We start from the raw sequence: 23,388 nt of genomic DNA on the forward strand, positions 1-23,388 counted from the left end.
TGCATATGCTGGAGATGTAGGCGATGAGTAACGCGGGCCGCGATCTGCCGAGTTAGAGCGAGCAACTGCACTCAGCGAACGCACGAAGTAGGATACTGAGCGCTAGTCGGCTTCATAGACAGGTTCCATTTGAACGCAAGTGTCGTTACGAAGTGGACGCAAAATCTGCATTGAACCAGTTGTGTGAACGTGTTACAATCTTTGTTCGGTGAAGTGATTGGATCCCTTTGTTTGGTCGTTGTGAATCGTTGTGTTTTCACTCAGATTTAGTTTCTTTCTTCGGTGTGTGAAAATATCCGGACAAATGAATACCGCCGCACCGATAACGGAGTTCATCAATCAGGTAGGTTATAATAACGCGATAGGGGATGGGATTCGATTCGCTTTGCGATAGGCGATCGTGGGGAGTCGTAATGCTACGATGCAGGTTGGGTCCGTTTTTGTGAAAAGATATTGGAGGACTGGCGAGTTTTATAAAGTTTTTGCTTTGTTGAAGTTGGTATGATGAAGTGTGCATTAGAAAGACACCGGACAACCCAGCCGGTGCAGTCTTTTGTAGTCGTCAGGTTCACATGGTGTTGGTAGGTGTGGACGGGGGTTGCTCGACAGTGAATGATACAGTGACCACCTGTAGCAGCGAAGCGATTGTAGCACCTGACAAACAACCTATTGTTTAACTGCTCTACAATTTAACTACCGAGTTCCCATTTTATTGCATTCATTTGATTTATCGCTTAATGGTACATTAGTGTATATTTACAGTAAATAATTTGATCAGTGGGGGGAGATAGTTGAAAGTTTATTATATAGTTTATAGATAGTATATTATATAATACAACCAGTAAACAACGATTAAATATAACATATTACAATACAATATTATATAATATAAAGTTATATAACAGAACTTAACTTTCATTTTCATGAAAAGTTTAACCCAAAAAAAATGTAAGAGGCGATAATTACTTTAAGCAAAACAAATTCACATTACGTTAGTATTTTTACGTGATTTTTTACTGTTTAGATATTACTATTTGTGTATTTGTTACAATAATTTGGCTTTTTTGCTTTTATATGCATAATGTTCCTGCTTTACAAAACCGTTTTGAGTTTTGTTAAGGTACTTGTTTTGAAATATTTAACTCTTATTTATGTGTATTCTAGCGCTTTCATAAATCTGTACATTAGCAGTTTTTAATTGAAACTCAATTTTGTGTTTCTATTAATAAGCGGGTAGAGAATAATGATGGCATTTGTGACAATGTTTGTTCTGTATGTTTGACCGAATTATGAAATGTTTAAACTCAACCTCAAGCTGAATTATTGATGCAATACTTTCGTCGATTGCCAAATTCTAGTGCCAACAATAATGCAACATCTTTTTTCTGGTAATGCTTTTTTTTCTTTCTAAACCATCTTTAAACCCCGGCCTGTTGCCATAACTCGCTTTTGGTACGATATTCGTTCAAGAAGCCGCGCGCTGCAACATTTTGTAGTACAAAGTAATGCAAAACTCCGCCTTTCGGTGCTGATCTCATCAGACTTGGGCCCATGACCAATCCGTACCGTCCGCTGCACCATTTAGAAGGGAAACAAACACATGCCGAAAGGCACACAGAAACGCAGCAATGCGACTGGCTCGATGCCAGGTTTATCAGATAAGATTAATCAAAATGAGCGTCGTGTGTGCGGGTGTGCGTGTAGCTGGTAATGGTAATCATTACAAGCCAAATTTGAAATCTAAACAGTACAATAAACTGTTATTAATAATAATTAATCAAAAAGAGAGAGAGTCCACCAACAGGAACAGGGGGAACAGAATAAATTGATAGAACTACTGCTTGTTGCAGCAAACGATGTTCACGGCGGTTGATAAATGCCATCGGAATTTCAAGGTTTTAAGAAATCTTCTTTTTTGTCGTAGTTGTGTGTCTTACGGTCGACTTACCATGGGCGACCATTTTCATCATTGAATGATGCATCGGTTTGTCGAGTGCATCCAGGTTGCACCCGGCACCAACGTGCCGATCTCGCGTAGTGCAACGGAGAGCGAGCACCAGCAACAAAACCCTTAACAAACAGTATAGCCGTGTGCAAAAGGGAAACCCCGAGAATGTGTGGGAACTGTACAAAGGGAAGAAAAACCGAGGTACCGGACTGGTCAAGGGCGTCAAACGGATGAAGGCGAAGGAAGGGTCGCAATTGTTCAACGGCAGCGCTTGCAACACCTTAGGCTGACGCACAGACGGGGCACACCTCAGTTTGATGGGTGGGAGGGGGGGAGAAGGGGGAGCAGGGTGTGAGAGGGGGGGAGAGAGTTTGAAAGGGTGTTAAAACTACAACAACAAACACACACGAGTACGTTTGTCTGAGGCCTTCAGCAATAAGTTAATTTACGACGTATGCATCTGAGTACCGCATGGATCTTGGTGCATTGGCGATTTTTGCTACGTTGCCGTATTGCAACGTTTACGCATACAACACGCAACTGCCAATTCTGACTCTTCTAACTAAGCTGCTGTTCGCTTCCGAACGGTCAAGCAAATGTTGGCAGTTCTTTTTTGCAATTTTTGCTTATGATGCATCGTAGCGTGGAATATTGGCAAGAGTTCATATTTAGCTTTGTAGTGTTCCAACTGAACCTGATAAATGATTTAGAATTTCAGCTAAAGTTGACACTAAACTACTTCGAAATATCGGCCAAGAACATCCACAATGTAAGGAGGTCAAGAATGTTTTATTCCACAATCCGAATCTTTAGTAGATAAAAAGGCCAATTGGTAATATAAAAGTGTCCCCATTCATTGAAGAGCATCGAATAAACGTGCTCAGTTGGATATTCTTTTCATAATACGGTGGTAGAAATGCATAAACCAACACCACCAACCTGCAATCGTAATAGACTCTTTTCACAGCGGTCGGCAGCGTGATGCGTCACGTCACGTACATAGACCGTAACAACTCACGCACCCAATGCACAATGCTCCGCCCTATCGATTGCTTCAAAAACCGATCCAATTAAGCAGTTGCTCGCACGCACCAATCTGTATGCGTATATACGCTTAGCAGCTGTGCTATCCAATGCCTATGGGGGGGCGTATTGCGCATGTACCGCAGACGCGTTGCGTATAGCCTTCACCGGTAGCTAGAACGAGCACAGCACAGAGCAATGAGAAATCTACGTCATGTGGTGCTCTGCGCAACACACACGTACGTCGTTCGCTGTATAGGTATAGTAGGCATATAGTCACAGCATTGCCGATACAGCGCTGGAAATTCTAACGATAAATAAATGATTTTATTACATTCCAATGTTCCTATTCTTGTTGAACCAACAGTTGGTTGAGTCATCCAGTGATTACGTACTGCAGCAAACTTTGACGCTCTGAAGCATCTCCCTTGTATTCAGCGCGCAACAGTGTGGTCTACCAACCCCTTTTTGTTTGTGTGTGCGATTGTGTGCGTGCAGATGTTTCTAGCTCATTCAAGAGCAAACAGTCTCGCGAGTCAATATCATATATCAACGATAACGAGCGCGAATGATATAGGGCACCAACATAGCAGGGAAAGAAGAGTCCCAATTCACTGTTCATAAAAAAAACCCCACGATGATTTTTTTTTGTTGGAATTGATTTTGGCAGAAACAGCAAACATGTTCATAAAACGCTTCTTCTTATGCTTCGTAACACAAACATTAACTTTCCCCTTAATGCTACCATAAACGAGCAGCACTGATCACCACCACCCGCTTCTATCGATCTGCCCAATAACGTCCCATAATGTTCGACCCATGTTCGACTGAAAACGAACGTTTCACTGCAGGTGGTGCAAGTCGAATCATTCAGGTCGATCATGGTATTGGTGCAGATGCCCCTGTTACCCCAACAAAAATGGGGTTAAGGTTGTAAATATGTAAGATGCTACATTTAAACTCTGCACCAGACCTTCACCGTGCGGCCGAATCTTGGAAAAGATAACAAAGCAGCAGCCCCACTCTTTCCCTCGTTGCGTTGACTTCAAGACCGCAGGGTAAAGCTTTACGATGCAATGTGTGCTCCGTTGGAATCTCAACCAAACGTACCAGACTGGTACGACCCAAAGTTACGCGCCAAGTGGTGGTGCAAATACTTTTACTCTCAGGGCACTTTTGCTACCACCAAAAGTCTGCGTCAAGAAGATGATCTCTTCATCCCAGTACAGTCAGTGGGTCACTGACAGCTCCAAGGTAAAAGTTTCGGCATTGGTTCTTCTATGTTACCTTCAATGCGAATGCTTACCAAAGAACCCAATTCCCAATAAATCCCCTTTTTAATTTATTTTTCCATTATGACGACAAAAAAAAAATCTTGTCCAAAATTCTCTTGCTAATCTGGCATAGTTTTTATTTATTTAAAACCACTTTCTCACCTGACAATAATTGGCTAATGTTCATATATTAAAATACATACTTTATTCATTACAGGATGCATTGCCGAAGCTTCCGGCAATTATTTTCGGGACGGATGATATCGCGGGTAAGTAATATGACCGGTTTTTGTGATGCATTATAATAGCGCATAAATTAATAACATAGATAAATTAGAATGATCTTTTTCAATTAAATCACATTCATCTTTATGGTTCAATAATTCTGCCGTAGTTGATCAATGACTTTCCCAAACAACTCAATGCTTCTCTACGAAGTTCATCATCAATTTAAAAACGCTTAAACCACTTGTATGAAAATGTTGTTAGCCATCTTTTTCATGCAAGTCTCTTTCACATACAAGCGTTACATCGCTCAAAAAACACCCCGGTTGAAACTAAGCGCCTGCTAGTTATGCAATTTGCTATACAGATGCTCAATATCGACTCGCCAATGCCAAAGCTAATACCCAAACCCAACAGATCTGTTCAGCAAGTTGCATAACTAGCAGGCGCATACATTCAACCCAAATCGACTTTCCCGAGTCGACTTTTTACTGGAAACCCAAATTTAGGACTGTACATGTTGTACTAAATTTTAGAACTGATGTCAAAATCCGTAACTTTTCATCTTATTTTATAGCTGATATTATTGAAGAAACAAATTCGACGGAAATGTTTCACTGTGTTTGAAAGCGTGAAACATTTCAAATTTCTATCCCAAAGGCCGGCTCAACGGAGCGGCTAAACTAGAACAACTTGTTTTACGATTGAGACTGGTATCCCATCAAAGCCTGGACAGAAAGAGGGTTTAGGGTTCTCAACAATGCATCCATAACTCCCTGAAACACTTATACTGATAGAGTCAACGTTTAAAACATTGTGAGACGTATAAGCCAGTTCAGGAAGAATGTAATCAGGATCAATCATAGAGTCAGCATAAGTGAAGTGGCAGGTGAATAAAGAGCAGATCTGCGGAGGAATATCAGCTGAGGATGAATTGCAAGTCGTATAAGAAGGCAAAGAACTGCCACCACGGCGATCATTGACAAAGCCCAAGAATGAACGAGGATTGTAGGGGAATCGGAGCTGGAATCTTCCCAGATACATGCGTTGACAAGATCTATTATATATTCGTTGGCGGAGAATGCATATCTATAGGCACATTTATAATGATCCGATCTATAACGACTAAATAATCGAAACAAGTGATTCTTGTCTCTGTTGAACGCGCGCAACCTATGATCGGACCAAGGAGGATAGGAGGCGTGACGAAAAGTTGGAGTGCAGGTATTTAGAGCAGAGCACACTTTATTGGTGTAAAGGGGAGGTTGCTCTATCAATGCAAGAGCTTGTTTTAAAGCACACCAGTTCGTATGAGAGAGGATGTTGTTGAATCTTTCGTAACCTATTTTTTTTAATTGAGCTATCGAGGACGAGTTGGGAGTGAATGAGAGAATCCCAGAGGTTGAGCCTGAGTACATGATAGAACGATGGAAATGTCTAGTAGAGGGTGATGCTCATGAGCCTCCATTATAGGGACAACTGACGCGTCCTGATGTTGGTAGATTGAAGGATAGTAATAGATACTAGAAGAGTAAGATTAATTTTCAACCGAATGCTACATCGATATCGGATTGCGCATTAAAATGTTTCTCGGTTTTAAAGTTCGCAGCTTCCCGGGTAGTGCGGTTGCCAGGAATAGGGTGTTTTTGTTTTGGTTGTCAGTGTATCTCAACCTCTTGAAAGTTTTCAACTCGGTTCACTATGGTTCGGTCACGGACATTCAGACGCCAACTATTCATGTCGCTTGCTGATCCCATAGTGCAGCGAGTTGAAAGATTTCATCCAACTTTTCATCTTTCGTTGAAGCTTTCGGAAGTGCTTTCATTTCTGTAACTTTTTTAATTTCTGTTAACATTCTTTTCTTTCGACAGTGCAAATGAGTGTGTTCCTGGCAATCACAGGCATGGTCACCTACGCATCCTTGTTGATGATTCAGCTAGTTGGTCGCGCCGCTAGACACAGCTTGATGCTTGTACTCGAGCAGGTGTTTTTGGCTTCGTTTGGTCTCTTTTTGACAATTACCGGGATCATCGTGCACATGATGGTTGAAGACATGGAGCTGGCATATCGCGTGCTTTCCATCAGCATACTAGTCTCGCACTCTATCCTGGCCTTACTCCTCCTGATAGCGAAGGTGAAGCAAATGAATCGCGTGGCGGACCGTGAGAGTACCACTAGCAACCAGGTGGACCGTGTACGAAGCTTCCGTCGTAGCCCGCCCAGTAACAATGGGATAATGGAAGTGAGCCGAAACGACCGATACACATATCGTTTTGTCAATCCGGGCTCTAACACCGGCAATGAAGTGATGATTCCGCCGAATGTACGGTATGCTAGCATGTTTGAACCGCGAGATCCGTCCTACAGCGAACCGTACCGAGCCATCAGAACTTCTGATCCGATTTCGTCCAACAGCAGCCATGCAGCTGAAGCACAACCCGAACAAGTGTCCAACGGCGTGTCGATTACCGAACTATCACTATCGATGCCGTCCAGCAGCCGTCAGACATCTGGCGAAACATCTGAACTGTCAGCGTGCACAACCCGTCCAACAACCATTAAACCATTCCGTGTAAATCCGACCACCTTTCGTCGGGCAACGTTGTCGGTTGATTCTTCTACCGGGCTGTTAAATGAGGAAGAATCGAAACCTCCTCCGCTACCCAAACGCCCGATCTCATTCAACAGCGATGCAGAACCAATGCCATCCACCAGTCGTCAGAACATGCCATCCATCAGTCGTCAGAACATCCCGTCGCTGCAGTCGGATACGTCTACTATCGCTAGAGGAACACGTAGCAACAGGCAGTCAGAACCAATTCCAAGTACAAGCCGTCAGTCAACCACGGAACCAACTGTGTCTTACAAGAGTGGCGATGATTATGGTAAGCAATATCAGGAAAGCAAGACTCTGCACTGTACGCTTGATTGAACTGCGTGTCAATATCCATGTGCAGAAGAAAAGCTTGTCGCAGAGATCTAAAAATTCTACATGTGGAAATACACAAATCATCTCTCTCTCTCTTTTTCTCCCCCCTCTTTCCCCCTCTTTCTCTTTCTCTCTCTTTCGTTCTCTCTCACCCTCTCTCTCTCTCTCTCTCTCTCTCTCTCTCTCTCTCTCTCTCTCTCTCTCTCTCTCTCTCTCTCTGTAACCCTTTCTCTCTCTTTTTTTCCCCTCTCTTTCTTACCTCTCTTGCTCTCTCTCTCTCTCTCTTTCTCTCTCTCTCTCTCTCTCTCTCTCTCTCTCTCTCTCTCTCTGTTGAATCTCTGTTGGGTTTAGAAAATGACATCAATCTTCGGCTTAAACTTGAAATGATGGATATAGGAACAGACCTGTAACGGTCCCTGTTTAAACTGCTCCGCTGTCCCTATTTTCTGATATTTACTTTTATCTTATCTTTTCTTTCATACCTTTAATACTGGTAGTCATCATGAGTCGCCTCGGAAAAAAAACTTACATATAACAGACAACTGCATCGAACATATCATTCATTTAAAAAAACAATTGGAATCTCACACATCGGTAAACAAAAACAACAAAACGGTAAACGCATTTATTAAGCAGAAAAATCTATAACAAAAAAAAACGTATTAAGCCAATTACCAACACCAGTTACAAAGCTAAACTTCTAATATTCATAAAAAAAATTAAACAGGAAAGGAACAACCCTAAACATAAAAAAGATTTGTTAAAAAGGCTTAAATGATCCAACAAGACAGGAATTATGTCCGTTTCAATGGACATTTGAGCATTTTATATCGCATATCACTTAAAACATTCAAAAAAGTATGTGCCAGTACAATATATTGTCTACTATATATATATATACATTATACTACATATATACAGACGTTATCTATATATCGTCTACTAACAACTTATCCATTAATAGCAACACGGCTTTTTCTTTCTTGTGAAAATGAAATAAAATTGAGCGGCCTAGTGGTGTATTAGGTAGCGGCACCGATCCCATACGACAGGACCGAAAGCAAATCCCGTAAGCACCAAGCAAAGACTATTTCCCCCTTAACATGGACTGACTGTCCGTTAACGTGGTAAAATAAGTAGACACCTGGCCATTCAAATCGAAAAAAAGGAACGTAAAACTAAAGCTCTAACTTTGTTTCAAAATTTGCTTCTCTTTATTATCCCACGTATCGCTATATATTTTAAGCATTTTCAGTGTTCAATTGGCACTTTATTATCATTTAATCATATGATATATTACGATCTAAATATGCGAACCATTTCGCACCCTGAATATTGAAAACTAACATTTTTTTCTAATTAAACATAAAACATATAACAAGAGAGAGAAAATATTATCAATAACATATAAAATTGATAAGATGTTAACCATTCACGACAATTCGCAACATGATGTGCGACAACTTTTTCCGATCGAAACGTACGATAAGATTGATGCGTCTAAAACAGAGGTCTCGAAACTACGGTCTGCGGCACGCAAGATAATGTGTAAATGGTCGCCAACTACGGTATTTCAGCCAATGCGAACCGTGGACTGAAAAGTTTGTAGACCCCTGGTCTAGAAGCTTCTACCAATATGCCCTAACATGTGGCATCATCAGGGAAATCGATTAGAAGATTACCGAGCGTCCACAGAAGAAACGGACAGAAGCGTATGTGAGACAAACGAACCGAATATTGATAACAAGCAAAGGGAAATGAGTGAGCAAAACAAAATAAGATAACAGGCAGAATGGTAGCTAAACATTAGTTGCTGCATACGTGTGCATCCACCAAATATGGCTTGAGGTTGAACATAATGCATCTGAATATTGTTATCATCGCTCTCTATGTTCTGGAACTTCTAATAGAAATGCTGTAAGATAAGCATGCGAGTCATATTGACCACTTTGCTGGTATTGTTAGAGATGCTTGCTGTGTGTATAAATACGTGCAGCATCGTCTAGTCTGCGCAAACACATCTAGTAGCAACCAACACCACCTCGATGCGGCCTGCGGATTGGTTGTAGCCAGAAGCAGATTCTACTTACATCCATAAATCGGCAAACATATAATTCACTTGCGCACGTTATTGCTGGCAACACTGCCCGCTTTTCTGACGGTTCTGCTTATCACTGATGCCGTGCCCTCGGCTGCGGCGGCAGTAACAACTATCACCAACAACCTTCACACTGACATCAGTAACGCTACGGAAACGATGCAGAAGCTTTCGACGCACATTCTCGATACAACGCGCGGTAAGCCGGCGACGGAGGTACCGGTGACGCTGCATTACCGTACATCCAGCCAAACCTGGACCAAGATCAGTACGGGCATTACCGACAGCGATGGACGCTTCCGGAGCTTCTTCACTGAGGGTCAATCGGCACTAGAGAAGGGTGTTTATAAGCTACATTTCGATGTGGGGCCGTACTTCCGTGGACGCAGTGTCGAAAGTCTGTATCCCTTCATTGAGGTAAGTCATCAATGGTTTTCTCCACACACACATGCACATACACACACACATGCCGACATAACATTCATTTACAAAAACAATTTCTTTCCCGTTACAGATCGTGTTCAACGTTTCCGATCCATTACAACATTATCATATACCGCTGTTGCTGAATCCGTTCGGTTACACAACGTACCGTGGTTCATAGCATGTAATCTGAACAATAAACACTCCACACATTTATAACTCCACTAATGCACCATGTTTAATAAACGATGGCAGATTGCCATTCACAACACCCCGTTGTTGGCTTTATTCCATCCAAATAAAATCCTGAACTGGTTGATTGTTGTGCTTTCGCTCTAGATCTTTACCACCGCCTTACCAGTGTTTCCACCGGTGAGCATGCTTACGAAGGCTTTCGGCATCTGCTCGAAACCCTCCGTGAGCGTTTCCTGGTAGGTTAATTTGCCCTCCTCGATCCAGCGGAGATTCTGCAGGATACCCTCCATCCATCGGTTGGCCCAGCGGGTCACGATGAAACCTTCCTGGCAGAGTTGCTTAAATACGAACTCACGCTGCGGGTCGGACACCTGCACCCGTGCATCATTATAGTTGGAGATCGTACCACACACAGAAATGCGCCCGTACAGGTTCATCTGTCCCAGCACAGCCTCCGAAATGTATCCACCCACGTTGTCGAAGTAGCAGTCCACACCTTTCGGGGCGGACTCTTTCAAGGCAGCCGCAAACCCGGCCTGTCCAACCTTACGGTAGTTGATGGTCGCATCGAATCCAAGCTGCCGCAACCATTCACATTTGTCATCGGTACCGGCGATACCAACTACCCGGCAACCCTTGATCTTCGCTATCTGCCCAACAACACTACCCACCGCACCGGCAGCCCCACTCACGACTACCGTTTCGCCTTCCTTGGGTCGGCAGAGCTCGAGAAAGCCAAAGTACGCCGTATTGCCCGGCATGCCGAGTATGCCGACACCGAGCGACCGCGGATGCTTCCCAAAGGAGGGCAAAACGTACGGCTTGCTATCGCCCGTCTGCTTATCCGGACTGACGATGGTGTGCGTGCGCCAACCGAAATTACCGAACACGTACGAACCGACCGGATAGCTAGCGTTACGACTTGCCGTTACCTTTGCCACCTGTCCGCCAATCATCAGCGATCCAGCCGGATAGCTCGCCATGTACGGGCGCATGTACGGATCGACGCTTAGAAACTCAGCCTCGGCGAGAAATTCTGCAAGGAACAAAGAAATATAAGACTTTTGTAATATATGTAAAGCGCATTTCAGCAAATCGTGGTCGGTCCATACCATTGTCTGCTGGTTCTGGCAAAACTTCCTCTTCCAGCCTGAAGTTCTCGTCTTTCGGCAGTCCCTCGAAGGGCTTCACGTAAATCCACTTTCGTGCAACCACCATTGCTGCTGTATATACTGGACGAACAGGACGATGAACTGGCAACAGGCGAATCGAGACTACTACAGTGCCGGTGTTCTGCACACAACTTAATATAAATCGATCAACAGTGCCGTCAACCGTGTTCAAAGATAACACGTACACACTAATATTGAGCGTCTGCTATCTCCATTTTGTAATGCCAACGAGTTTGAATAAAAAGGTAAGGTAATCTGTTTCAAGTTTCAGTTTCGTCTATCGTAATTAGTCAACGATGAATAGAAAATAACATTGTGATAAGAATTAAATGATCTGCGTGAGTCAGTGATTTTCTACTGCACAGCAATCAAAATCTACTGTGATTCTACACACAAACTAGTGCGTGATAAGCTATTCTTAAATTATGTTGGTCCGAAAATGGGGGTTTTCGCGTTAAAATTCTTTTCAAAACTTAATTCACTTTGAAATGGGATTGAAAGAACTTTTAAAACAGTAATCTCGAAGGTAAGAAGGTAGGTTTGATAGTTAGATAATGATTAAGTCTCATGTCGGATATTGATGTATTAATCCTAAATTGTTTAATTGTTTATTTAAAAAATAGAATAGATAATGCTGTTAAAGCATTAAATGCTGTTAAGCAAATTGTGAACCTCCCTGAAGTATAACTATTTACGTTACCTCATGTCTAATTTTTCCAAGGTATTTTCAATAGACAATTCCATTTTTTATATTTAACTATTATTTGTTTCAATTATAGTAATTAATAAAAGCACCATCAGTCACCATAGTCACCTGTAACACTGATTTTGGATTAAAAAGACATGCTCTTCTAATGCAGCAGAACGAACAATCACGATTGTTCGTGAACACACCAGGCCGTATGCAGATCTAAACAATATTCTTATCGTACAAATAAACACCCCGACAAAATAAATGCCAAACCTTTCTACCTTGCGGTGCTCGATTCCAGCAACCCTCGAAACTCTCAATGAAATTGAAAAGTACGCCAAAGAGCTTCCTTTGATTTCGTTATCTTAACTTTGACTACTCTTATCTCCATCCGACAAAAAAAGATTATGTTGCATAACAGTCAACAGTCAAGTCATGCTTCAATTACATTGAAAGCTTGATTGAAAATGTCCTAGTTGGAATGTTTCATTCGCAATTATGCGGAACTAATGTAGCTGAGACTGTTTGGTCCTGGTTGCCATCACAGCTGCTTCCTTAGACCAAACCGGAGCTTCGGTTCGATGTTGGATCGAACACACGTTGCCATGCAGACGACGACCTTACAGAAAACTGTTGCGAATTACGCAAGCAGTATTCGCTTCGAATCCGACGGCATTAAACAGTTGAACATTTCTGTTGGAAGTTCGTGATTCATTGTACGAAGAATAAATATTATTAAATCGCTTACAGCAAGTGTAGGAATTTTTAAAACATCTTACTAAACTAGTGATAGGCAAGGCGACCGAACTATGGTGCACCTCGATCCGTTACGCTTTTGTCGCAAAAAGCGTAAAATTCCGCAGGGTGGCGCAATACTGGACCAAGTAATATCGCAGTCCGCTTCGGCCTCGAACCAATGTCTGCTGTACAAGATGGCCAACTACAAGCGTGGCGGAGATTTAATCGATGCCTTCCAGATCGGTGGCCAGAAAGCGGTAGAACAGCTGATCCGCGAACAGTTTGGCGTATTCATGTACAACAAGGGTCGCGGTCAAATCATCAACCGAGCTGAATATCTGCGCTGGAAGTATATGGATAACCATGAGGTAAGCGATTCGGCACAATTCTTGCATCGGCGCTCTTTTAACGTTCTTTGCGGTAGGTCATCATTCCGATAGAGGCTTCCCTTTCGCCCCACGATCCACTCAGTAAGTGGGTCGACCATAAAGCTTGCTGGCAGATGCAGTACCGGGGCCTATTGGGCGAAAGTTTGCTGCACGTGTTAATTATTTGCGACACGAAAATTCACACCAAGTACGTACTCGCTTTGCGGGATGATGCTTGTTTGAAGGGTGAAACAATTCTATGTAACAAAATGGACTCTTTTACGCATTTTACTTGGGACACAGACTGGCGCGGATACTGCTGCGAGTCTTTCCGGAACAGGCCATCGATGTGATGGAGGGCGAGGAGTATCTTGGTGCAAGCGCTCTTCATCTAGCCATCGCGTATAGCAATAATGAGCTGGTGGGCGATCTCATCGACGCAGGAGCGGACGTTTCACAACGTGCGACGGGACGATTCTTTCTACCGCGCGATCAGCAGGGTCTACGACCGGTCAAGACCACCGACTACGAAGGTCTTGCATACCTCGGGGAATATCCACTCGCCTGGGCTGCTTGTTGTGCCAACGAATCGGTTTACAACTTGCTGCTAGAGTGTGGCGCCGACCCTAACGCACAGGATAGCTTTGGTAACATGATACTGCATATGGTGGTAGTGTGCGACAAGCTGGACATGTTCGGGTACGCTCTTCGCCATCCAAAGCTGCCGTGCAAGAATGGCATCGTCAATGCGGCCGGGTTAACACCGCTCACGCTCGCCTGTCGACTCGGCCGAGACGAGGTGTTTCGCGAGATGTTGGAACTATCGGCGCGTGAATTTTGGCGCTACAGTAACATCACCTGTTCGGGCTACCCGCTGAACGCACTCGATACGCTAATGCCGGACGGCAGCACCAACTGGAACTCGGCACTGTTCATCATCCTGAACGGCACGAAGGAGGAACATCTCAACATGCTTGACGGTGGCATCGTGGAGCGTCTGCTGGACGAAAAATGGAAAACGTTCGCACGCAATCAGTTCATAAAGCGACTGCTAATCCTTGCTATTCACCTGTTTTGTTTGTCCTGCTCGGTGTATCTGCGTCCAGTGCGTGTCTTTTCGGAAGAGGATGATGACGACGGTGGCGACAGTGTGAGCGCAGGTGATCTATCGACCTCGCTAAATGATGGCACGGACAGTGACGACGCAGCAGACCCAGACAGTGGCGAAGAAATCGATTTCACCACCTGGGTGCGGTACGGCTTTGAAGTCGCGACAGTAATGGGTGTGCTGAGCTACGTGGTATTGCAGCAAGGTGATGAGATCAAGAACCAGGGCCTCTTCTCATTTCTCAAGTCGTTGGTAATGTGTACAGTCTTACAGGAAACCAAAAATTTCAACATTAAATGATATTTGATTTGTTTTTTGTTGTCCTCCACAGGGTCAGGCACCGGCAAAAGCGATTTTTCTCATATCCAACATTCTGATTCTAGCCTGTATTCCACTACGCATGATGGGCGATACGGAGACAGAGGAAGCTATCTTGTTGTTTGCAGTGCCGGGCAGCTGGTTTTTGCTAATGTTCTTTGCTGGGTAATTGCAAATGATTCCACAATACCGCAAGACCATTTGGTAATTCTAATCGTCTTTCATTTATCATCTTCAGTGCTATTGGACTGACCGGTCCGTTCGTGACGATGATCTTCTCCATGATCACGGGCGACATGTTTACGTTTGGCATTATCTACATGATCGTACTGTTTGGCTTCTCTCAAGCATTTTACTTCCTCTACAAAGGTCATCCAAATGCGGAGGATAGCCCATTCGGTAGTTATTTTGGAACATGGATGGCACTGTTTCAGACCACACTTGGTGATTATGATGTTAGTATCTACACTTGCTTACGTTTGTTCCGAGTGCCGTTTGCTTATCAAACTGAACCTTTCCCTTTCCTCGCCAGTACGCTGATCTAAATCTCACCACGTACCCGAACCTGGCAAAGACAGTGTTTGTTATTTTCATGATCTTTGTGCCGATTCTGCTGCTCAACATGTTGATTGCTATGATGGGCAATACCTACGCCTATGTTATCGAGCAGGCAGAAAAGGAGGGCATGAAACAGTGGGCCAAGATCGTGGTAAATCTCGAGCGTGCGGTAACGCAGGACGACGCCAAGCGTTACTTGGAGGAGTACTCGATTGGGCTCGGGCCGTCAGATGATCCACGTTACGAGACGCGTGGCGTTATGGTGATCAAGAGCAAAAGCAAAACGCGTGCCCGCCAGCGCAAAGGCGCGGTTAGCAACTGGAAAAGTGTGTTGCGCGTCACGCTGAACGAGCTGAAGAAGCGTGGTATGACAGGGGAAGAGCTGCGGCGCATTATGTGGGGCCGATCGTCCATCACATCGCCAGCGAAGATCGCCAAGAAGAAGCGACCGGGCGAGATGGATGATTTGTTAGGCGATCCGTTCGCTATTACCGCTGCCATTGACGTGATGTCGTTCACGCAGGACATCGTGATGGTGAGCACGGATACGGTGTGTCCGATAGTGCCGCCCACGACGACGACTACGGCTAGGAAATCTTCCGTTACTGCGGTTCCGGGCACAACGGTTGCCCCAACTGCTGTCAAACCACCAGTAGCGGGGTCCGTAGCACCACCACCACCACCACCACAGCAACCGCAACGACAGCAAGCGACGAGACGCCACTCTACGGCAAGCGCACCTGCAACGATCAGTCTGGGACCGGAGGCGAAACTGGATTATAAAGATCCATTGCGTGAGCTGGTGATTATTTCCGAATCCGCCTCGGTGGACGAAAATTACGCGCAAAATGTCAAAACGCTCGCCATCGATGCCTCGACGCTAGATCACGTGCACGAGATCGACATCAGTGCAATGCCACCACCCGGGACTCTCTATCGGCGAGATCCAGCACCTCAGCAGCATCAGATCTCAGCACAGCAACAACCAGCCGAGGCAGGAACGCAGCAACAGAATCTGGGCCAGCTAACGCTCTTTCAGAACCCAAAGGACGTGGTTGATCCTGTGCGCGAACGGGAATTTCTTAAAACGCTCGAGGCGCTCGAAGATACGGACAGCGAGGCGGGAGAGAAACCGGTATTGGGCAAAATATCCCTTATCCGGCGTGCGAAATCGGCTGTATCGCGTAGTACCTCGCGTAAGCGCAAAACCGACCAGCACCCATTATTTATGATAGCCTGGGAAGATAAAGGTGATCAGCGGGGCCCGGTCGATCAGTTTGCAGGTAAGTTAGGGCAGACCGATGGTCTTCTGTACGATCCCACATCGGCAGCACCGGGTACGCCTGGCACCATGGCACCGGGCGAAGCAGCGGAACAAGACGCCGTCACGGTAGAGGAATTGCATCGGCGCATGGAGCAGTTTCATCAGCGCAGTCGTGGCTCATCTGTGCGCGATCGGGACGCGAACTCGAGCGAAAGCAGTAGCAAACAGCATCACAAGACGCGGAAATCATCGCATCAGAGAGAACACAGTCACCATGGTTTGGGCCGCGGTAAGCATAATAAAATTTCACCCGATAACTCCAACGAGAGCACTGGCGGAGGCGGTGGCAGTAATGGCAAGCAGGACAAACGCATGAAGTCCGCCCCAATTATGGGCAGCATTGGAGGCGGTTCCAGCGGGCGCACTACAGCGGGAACCAGGCCCGACGATGGTACCGGTTCGCCGCCAGATCCGCTAGAACCGTGGAGCACTAAAAACATCATGAATATAAACAAGCTGCTAGATCAGGATACAACCGAAGAGTGAAGCAGTGTTTTAGTAGTCCAGGAGTTCAGCTCAGCAACATGAAACACAAAAAGAAAAAAAACATAAGTTTAGACTATGCATGCATTCTCAAACTATTATCTATCTAAATCCCTTTCAACAACACTTACTCATTGCGCGACTTGTAAGGGAACCGTACTTTTCCACACTTCACGGTAGCATTATTCATTTATGAATCTGATTCATATGAGTCCATTTTCTTTTCACAGGTATTTTATCTAAAGTCGTTAACGCACAATACTATAGCTGATCCGTTCGGGGATCAAATCTCGACGGGACCGAGACCGCCCCCCTCCCATTAATAATTCAGTTCAGATAGTGAACCACTTTATGTACAGAGCCACGACAACGACCAACAGCGATTATGAGTTAATTACGATCAACAAAAAAAAACAAGAAACCTTCATTTGAATACTATTCGCGTAAAAGCCGTGTGCATATTCGATTCAAAAAAGATTTTATTCTATTTCGATTGTTGCAATAAACATGTCGCTCGGCACCGTGTGTGCGGTGGGGCCGAACCACTGAATCTTAAAAATAATAAGTAATAAAAACCAGTCCGATTTTGTATCATATTTATCATAGTGTATTCTCAACAGACTTTAGAACTTGGATTTAGAGGAGTCGCATCGGTTTTCTCCAAGGCTGTTCATTTGCATTAACCGTCTCCACAGTCGCGTTGCTGACATTTTGACTAAATGGGAAGAGGATCAGTTTATACAACTTTCGTCTATGGATTGGTCAGGGAAAATGCTGCAGCTATGGTTAACCTTAATGGTGAGTATGTGCTTAATGGTTGTAAGGATGCAATGAAACAGAGATATCCGCACGGTAAACCGATCCGAAATAAATGGCTTTACCCATTGTTCGCAATACATCGATTCGTTTGAATAAATTGTTACCTATACTGACTCGCGAGTATGTTGCACAACACAACCATTTTATTCGATTACGAAGTTGTGCATTCCTTTTTTGTTTGTTTGCTTTTTTACCCCATCGAGATTTCTCGCGAAACGCTTGTACGTAAAGCGCAAGGCCACAGGTAAGTATATATGAGAGATTATTAGAATGCTAGGATAGTCCTAGGACAGGGCCAAGGATAGAAGGGAGAAGAAGTTAAAACAACGCCACTCGTCATTGATGCAGGCAGATAAAATAAATTATTAGTAGCAAGCACAGTAGCAAGACTAATAAATACAATGGAGGAAGTCGTATTGCATGCGGTGGTCTTATTCAAAACAATTTGCACGGAAAACAAACACAATATATGAGTATGTTTGAAGGAAAAACGCCGAATGTCGGTGCGATAGTTACATGAATTTCAAAATCTATTATTTGCACTTTGATGCCCGGCACAGTAAAGATTTTTCTTTTTGGTTTAATGGCCTGCTAGGACCTTGCCTGCCGGTGTAATGACTGAATAGACATATTTTCAACAAGTTGTCCGTTAACATATTCTTGCTCTAATGGGCTGATCCACCTGAGATTCGATCTGTTATCTTCGGTGTATTCAACTTAACATCGAAACATTGTCCCATTAGAGTTCCATCCAATAAGCAATAAGTTAAGAAAAAAAAACATGCAAATAATGTTATTAAAAGGATATTGCAAGTTAAGAAAAGCTTATTCTAACAGCACATCAATTTACATTTCGATTGCACCAAAATATGTAATGTTTAACACGATGACTACTTTTTACAACCATTCAAACAGGCATGACCACCAAAAGTCATGGGAAAGAGCATTGAAACTGCAATATGTGCTAGTTCCATGACAACGGCAATTACAAAAAATAAATTTGCATATGCATCAAATGAAACTTCAATGTGACTTCCTGATGCAACCTATCGAAACCTACTTCGGAAGAGACGACCAGGCCGTATTGCTATCTACCTGATGTTGAAGAGCAAACAAACGGTAATCTTCACGGTAACAAAATTGTTACTAAAACGCTAAAAAATAGCCTGCGTTGAAATGCACCTAGCAATTTTACGAGAAGTCGGACTGATCTGTTATCCAATTACTGGTACTGATGGCAGAGAGCACATAAGAACAGGATGGAAAATAGAGAATAGAACAATTACATAAGGATAGAAATGAGAAGAAATTGACCAAAACAGGTTGCGGGGTTTGGGATTCGGCATCTGGTAGCAAATCAAACACATCGGATCAATTAAGTGAGGGTGTCCGGTGGCCGCTCCAATTCACCTCAATGTTGGGCCATTTGGTTTGCAAACATGTAAGCATCGGATCGGAGGGATTGCACATTCGCACATCACTCTCCAGCAATACCGCCTGACCCCTGCTGTACTTCACCACGTTGCCATAGTTGGAGTTCGGGATACCATTGTAATGTAGCAAATCAAATGTGTCCGGCGTGGATTTTTTCTCGTCCGGGAAAAATTCACTCATGAACGCGTTTAGTAAGATAATACCGAGATTTTCCGGATCTAGTCGACTCCGCATCAACTCCACACTGAAAGAAGTGTAGAAAGGTGGGAAAGAGTAGTGGAAGTGGAAGAAAGTTAATTATGGTGACGATACGATACAGTGGAAAGAAACAAAAAAGTGTTGTGGAATATTAACTGCAGTACTTACTACTCCGGCTCGCTGACCAGTTCCAATGCACACAAAACGTCCTGCAACACTGCACTCGGTATAAAGTTGCTTTCATCAGGGTCGAACTGGCGAAAGACGCGGCGGGCTATCTCGCCGGGAGTTTCCGGCGACACAAGCCGTTTCTCGTGACTAAACAACACTGTCAAATGAGTGTCGGAGCCCATCACCCACACGGGGTTCTTTGGATTTTTATAAAAGAAACCAACGGTGCAGTACTGGAGCTGTTCCATTACAGTAATAAAACCAATGTCGGACTGCTGGTTAATGCCTTTTAGCTCTGAAAATAAATCAAGCAGAAACGGAAAACAAGTGTTTTTTTAACATTGTTGCTTTCTTTTTTTAGCAAGTGTCCTTAACAAACGAACGTAGTTTAGAATAAAGGGGTGTGATGATCATAATGATAAGTTGTGCATGGAATAATAATCTTAGTGCACAGTATCTGGCAGCAATAAATTATAAAATTTGTATTTGTGTTTTCATTATAAAAAATATGTTATTCGAGGAGTTGGGAAAGTACCTAATATCAAAATAACCGATTGTATACCTTTTTGATTTTTTCCTCAAATTGAATGGACGCTTACCGGGGTGGAAATATCCGTAAGCAACCTAGAGCAATTCATATTATTGCACGCAGTACGGTTCAAGTCAAGGGAAATTCCGTTCTAATCTGATCGGTAGGTTCGATTACGGCTCGAACTAATTCGTGATTCCGGAATGATCCGTGAAAATTGTTATACAAAGTACCATTAATTGCGGGCACTATAGATAACTGTATGTGTAATTTGTGATTAAATTAATGTTGTATGTAGGCTAAAATATGTCCAGTCATTTATTCGTAAACGACACCATAAATCTCAAAATTGGGTTTAGGATTGCCCATTTAAAGCTAAGACTAAACTATCCTTTCCTTTTAACTAATATTTCATATACTTACTCATTCCTCCAACATCCTGCTCGTTATCCCACACATGTGGTACTGCACGTCCGGTCAGCATCAAGTTAATCAACGCCTGGCTTCCGCAACCATACGTATCATGTATCAACGATTCGTTCGGATCGGACATCTCGGACAAGATGTGTTCTAGCCCCTTGGTCTGCAGCACAGTATAGAGCAATAACAGTACACCGCATTCGTCCGTCAGCACGTGAAAATTTTGCACATAGAACTTGTGAACATCGTCGATGTGTTTATGTTCACGAAACCGAATTCGTTCATGAAATGCCTCCGACGTCCATATACTCTTTGCCCGTTCTATTACCGATGGGTGAATTAGTGCGGCATCGTGTGTGTCTATCCCAGGACGGTGCGATTCATTGCTATCGTGCTGTTGTAGGGAATATCCAGAACAACCCGCTTCATCGACGGTGGACTCGACACTCTGGTTGGTTGCTGTAGTTGAAATCGATCCATTGTCGCTATCGTCTTCCAGCGTCACGATACGATACACGTCCGTTTTGCACTTCATCAGTATCTGGCAGACGGCTTGTATCAGAAGCGTTTTACATTTGTCTGCCGTAAGCTGCATTTTTGTAGGATCGACAAACAACAGGTTAGTGATGTTCCATTTTCATTTTCTCATTCATAATGCTTGATAAACATATGACAAACCTACCTCATTGAAACCATGTTCCGGCGATTCCATGAGCAGTATCTTCAGCAGGTACGCTTGGACCGGGGCTATTACACAACAGGGTCCACCATCGCGCTGCACCAAAGCGGATGGTTCGAAATCACTGAAAGAGAATCCTGGAGGTAAGACGAATGAAACATTATAAACAGTATATTTTACAAGTCGCTCAACTGCTTCCCCGTCGTTTCCATTTCCCATCTTCACAGCTTACCTTGCAACCATCTTCGAAACACGTCATGCTTTATCTTTTCGCCCCAGAGGAGAGAAAAGAACTTTTTCGACACCGCTTTCCTAGCACTGGCAGCCGATCCATCACCATCTTCGTAACTACCACTAGCTACCGTTGCACCGGATGACCCGGCCTCGGCCTGTTCTATTCCTGTCGTTGCTACGGTCGTGGCGATGCACGCCGGTGCCAGGTTTTCTCCCATCGACTGCAGCTGACGGGTGCGCCGTGGGGTTGCGTTTGGAAGTGCGCCGTACTTGTGCACTTGAGATAACTTGATGGCTCACGCACCGAAGTACCGTGATATGGAAGCACTTTTGCAACTTCCCTTTCTCACAAGCAGTCAAAAATGCTGAAAAATGGTCTGGCACAGACCGTTAGTTACGATGACGGAGGCAGAGTAGATCTGCCACAAGCTACAGCTGCAGCGCAGTACGGTACAGAAGCACACGGAGCAGGAACAACTGCATCGGGTGCAGCGCTGCAGCTGTATGTTGATCGAAGTATTGAGGGTTGAAATTGATGTTATTAGAAATGATGAGCTGAGATTTCAAGGTAACACTACACAAAAAACACGTACCAATCGCGCACACAAACCAAACTTAATCACGTACACGTACACACGCCGACACACAGAAACATTTTACACACTAAATTGAGAAACAATTCTCAAGCGAAGCCCGTTGGTAAAGTAATGGTCATTCGGACACTCGATTAGAATGTATGTTAAAGAAGGCGCGACGTAAACGAGTTTTGCGAGAAGCCATCTTGTTTATTTGAAGTTTGACACCACTGCCGACCTACGCATAGACCAAGGTGTATTAATCTAGAAAGTGATTTTTTTCGCTTTGGTTGAGAACCATCTTCGTCGAGACCTGTCAGAATTAATTTAAAAAATTATATTAATTGCAACACCAAAACGAACGAGCAGGCAAGTTTTCTCAGTATGGCCGTTGAGAACCAGTAAATTGCTAGAAACACAAAGTTTCTCATGCTGGTTAAAAATGTTTGACAAATGTTTCTAATCTGTAAAACACGTTTCATGTGAATGTGGAAACTGTTTTTCCAGGTACGAAATCAAGATTGTTGGTTTTTAGACTTAAAATAAATAAAAAAAAGCATATAACCTTTAAGAAAACATTTGTAGATTGCAGATATTGTTTTAACAATTATGGTTGGTATGAGAAATACTGTACCACCATAACCTACTTCCATTCTCCTTCACTTCCAATGAAACTGTTCTGTCATTTTGAGAAATATCAATCCTCTCTGATAACTCTACCTCAGATATTATACCTTGGCATGGAAGCCTTTTCGTGACACCAAATGGTTTGTGTCTTGGGAAACGAAATTCAATTCAAATGACCTTCGCTTTATTGTAGAGTAGCGGCCGTAACCTTATGTTCTACAATTGCCATCGGATTGGTCTGTATTCTGTCTGTTTCCAACGACCTAAATTCACAAAACGGAAATATAGAATCGGCTACTATGTTGTTTGATAGCTCTTATAGAATTTGCAACTTTTAAATTGCAGCGTTTCCAAACAACAAGCCTCAAGAAGTAGAATTGAGGATCAATGTGTGAAGTACTTGCTTCTCGTAATCTGGAACGCTTACGATATAGTAGATTCTAACAAAATCAAATGCCCACTATGAGAGATAGGAGAGAAGTAGTATGAACCACAAACTTGCAGAGCGTTTGGCGAAGCAGAACGTGTATCTTTATGGTGGCCCAGACCGATACGTTCGGCACGATGCGTAGCGATCATATTTGCTGGATCAAGTCGAGCTTGACCTGACAGAGATTGGATGCAGCCGCGGGTGGAACAGCGCTGCACCGTATTTCCTGGAAACGGATTGATGACCTGACCATATCAACACGTTGAGCTCGACTGTAAGCGGCACAAGAAGGACAGGACCAGCCTTCACCTAATTGCATTTGTTCAAAATTTACTAACACAGTGGACATAATCATTGTCCTAATCCTACATACTCAAAGCCATTGCGGGCTACATGG

General features: G+C 43.7%; 5 protein-coding genes across 6 annotated transcripts; 3 read left to right on the forward strand and 2 right to left on the reverse strand.

The window, feature by feature from the left end:
* Window positions 1-2,579: 2,579 nt before the first annotated feature.
* Window positions 2,580-7,402, forward strand: LOC128306452 (uncharacterized). The gene is made up of 4 exons (XM_053043973.1): window positions 2,580-2,717; window positions 4,463-4,514; window positions 6,342-7,211; window positions 7,260-7,402. The coding sequence occupies exons 1-4, from the start codon at window positions 2,580-2,582 to the stop codon at window positions 7,400-7,402; spliced, it is 1,203 nt and encodes a 400-aa protein (XP_052899933.1).
* Window positions 7,403-9,527: 2,125 nt separating this feature from the next.
* On the forward strand, window positions 9,528-10,151 carry LOC128306455 (5-hydroxyisourate hydrolase; the record flags this gene model as incomplete). Its single annotated transcript, XM_053043975.1, has 2 exons — window positions 9,528-9,914; window positions 10,012-10,151. Coding segments are annotated over 2 exons (477 nt in total), but the record flags the coding sequence as incomplete, so codon positions are not given.
* A 104-nt stretch (window positions 10,152-10,255) lies between these two features.
* On the reverse strand, window positions 10,256-11,405 carry LOC128306337 (prostaglandin reductase 1-like). The gene is made up of 2 exons (XM_053043804.1): window positions 11,228-11,405; window positions 10,256-11,151 (listed from the first exon to the last, which is right to left on the reverse strand). Exons 1-2 carry the CDS (start codon window positions 11,331-11,333, stop codon window positions 10,256-10,258), a joined length of 1,002 nt encoding a protein of 333 aa, XP_052899764.1. The 5' UTR covers window positions 11,334-11,405.
* Window positions 11,406-12,787: 1,382 nt separating this feature from the next.
* On the forward strand, window positions 12,788-16,878 carry LOC128306464 (uncharacterized). Its single transcript, XM_053043985.1, has 6 exons — window positions 12,788-13,084; window positions 13,141-13,292; window positions 13,388-14,444; window positions 14,524-14,675; window positions 14,749-14,965; window positions 15,043-16,878. Exons 1-6 carry the CDS (start codon window positions 12,788-12,790, stop codon window positions 16,876-16,878), a joined length of 3,711 nt encoding a protein of 1,236 aa, XP_052899945.1.
* A 29-nt stretch (window positions 16,879-16,907) lies between these two features.
* LOC128306465 (ubiquitin carboxyl-terminal hydrolase MINDY-3 homolog) lies at window positions 16,908-22,092 on the reverse strand. Of its 2 annotated transcripts, XM_053043986.1 has the most exons (6): window positions 21,953-22,092; window positions 21,358-21,859; window positions 21,129-21,262; window positions 20,450-21,035; window positions 19,495-19,792; window positions 16,908-19,372 (listed from the first exon to the last, which is right to left on the reverse strand). In XM_053043986.1, exons 2-6 carry the CDS (start codon window positions 21,575-21,577, stop codon window positions 19,066-19,068), a joined length of 1,545 nt encoding a protein of 514 aa, XP_052899946.1. In that variant the 5' UTR covers window positions 21,578-21,859; window positions 21,953-22,092; the 3' UTR covers window positions 16,908-19,065. The 2 variants fall into 2 exon arrangements, with proteins under 2 accessions (XP_052899946.1, XP_052899947.1); XM_053043987.1 differs by having other exon boundaries at window positions 21,358-22,050.
* Between the last annotated feature and the right edge of the window lie 1,296 nt (window positions 22,093-23,388).

Source organism: Anopheles moucheti, chromosome X, assembly GCF_943734755.1.
Source record: "Anopheles moucheti chromosome X, idAnoMoucSN_F20_07, whole genome shotgun sequence".
Classification (NCBI taxonomy): Eukaryota; Metazoa; Arthropoda; class Insecta; order Diptera; family Culicidae; genus Anopheles; species Anopheles moucheti.

Coding starts and splice junctions, on each gene's coding strand:
- LOC128306464 (XM_053043985.1), top strand. CDS start 12,788: ATGGTGCACCTCGATCCGTTACGCTTTTGTCGCAAAAAGCGTAAAATT. Junction 14,445..14,523: donor TCTCATTTCTCAAGTCGTTG/GTAATGTGTACA, acceptor TGTCCTCCACAG/GGTCAGGCACCGGCAAAAGC. Junction 14,966..15,042: donor CCACACTTGGTGATTATGAT/GTTAGTATCTAC, acceptor TTTCCTCGCCAG/TACGCTGATCTAAATCTCAC.
- LOC128306465 (XM_053043986.1), bottom strand. CDS start 21,577: ATGGGAGAAAACCTGGCACCGGCGTGCATCGCCACGACCGTAGCAACG. Junction 21,036..21,128: donor CGGAACATGGTTTCAATGAG/GTAGGTTTGTCA, acceptor ACAAAAATGCAG/CTTACGGCAGACAAATGTAA. Junction 19,793..20,449: donor GCAGGATGTTGGAGGAATGA/GTAAGTATATGA, acceptor ATTTATTTTCAG/AGCTAAAAGGCATTAACCAG.
- LOC128306452 (XM_053043973.1), top strand. CDS start 2,580: ATGCATCGTAGCGTGGAATATTGGCAAGAGTTCATATTTAGCTTTGTA. Junction 4,515..6,341: donor CGGGACGGATGATATCGCGG/GTAAGTAATATG, acceptor TTCTTTCGACAG/TGCAAATGAGTGTGTTCCTG. Junction 7,212..7,259: donor GAACATGCCATCCATCAGTC/GTCAGAACATCC, acceptor CTATCGCTAGAG/GAACACGTAGCAACAGGCAG.
- LOC128306337 (XM_053043804.1), bottom strand. CDS start 11,333: ATGGTGGTTGCACGAAAGTGGATTTACGTGAAGCCCTTCGAGGGACTG. Junction 11,152..11,227: donor GCCAGAACCAGCAGACAATG/GTATGGACCGAC, acceptor TGTTCCTTGCAG/AATTTCTCGCCGAGGCTGAG.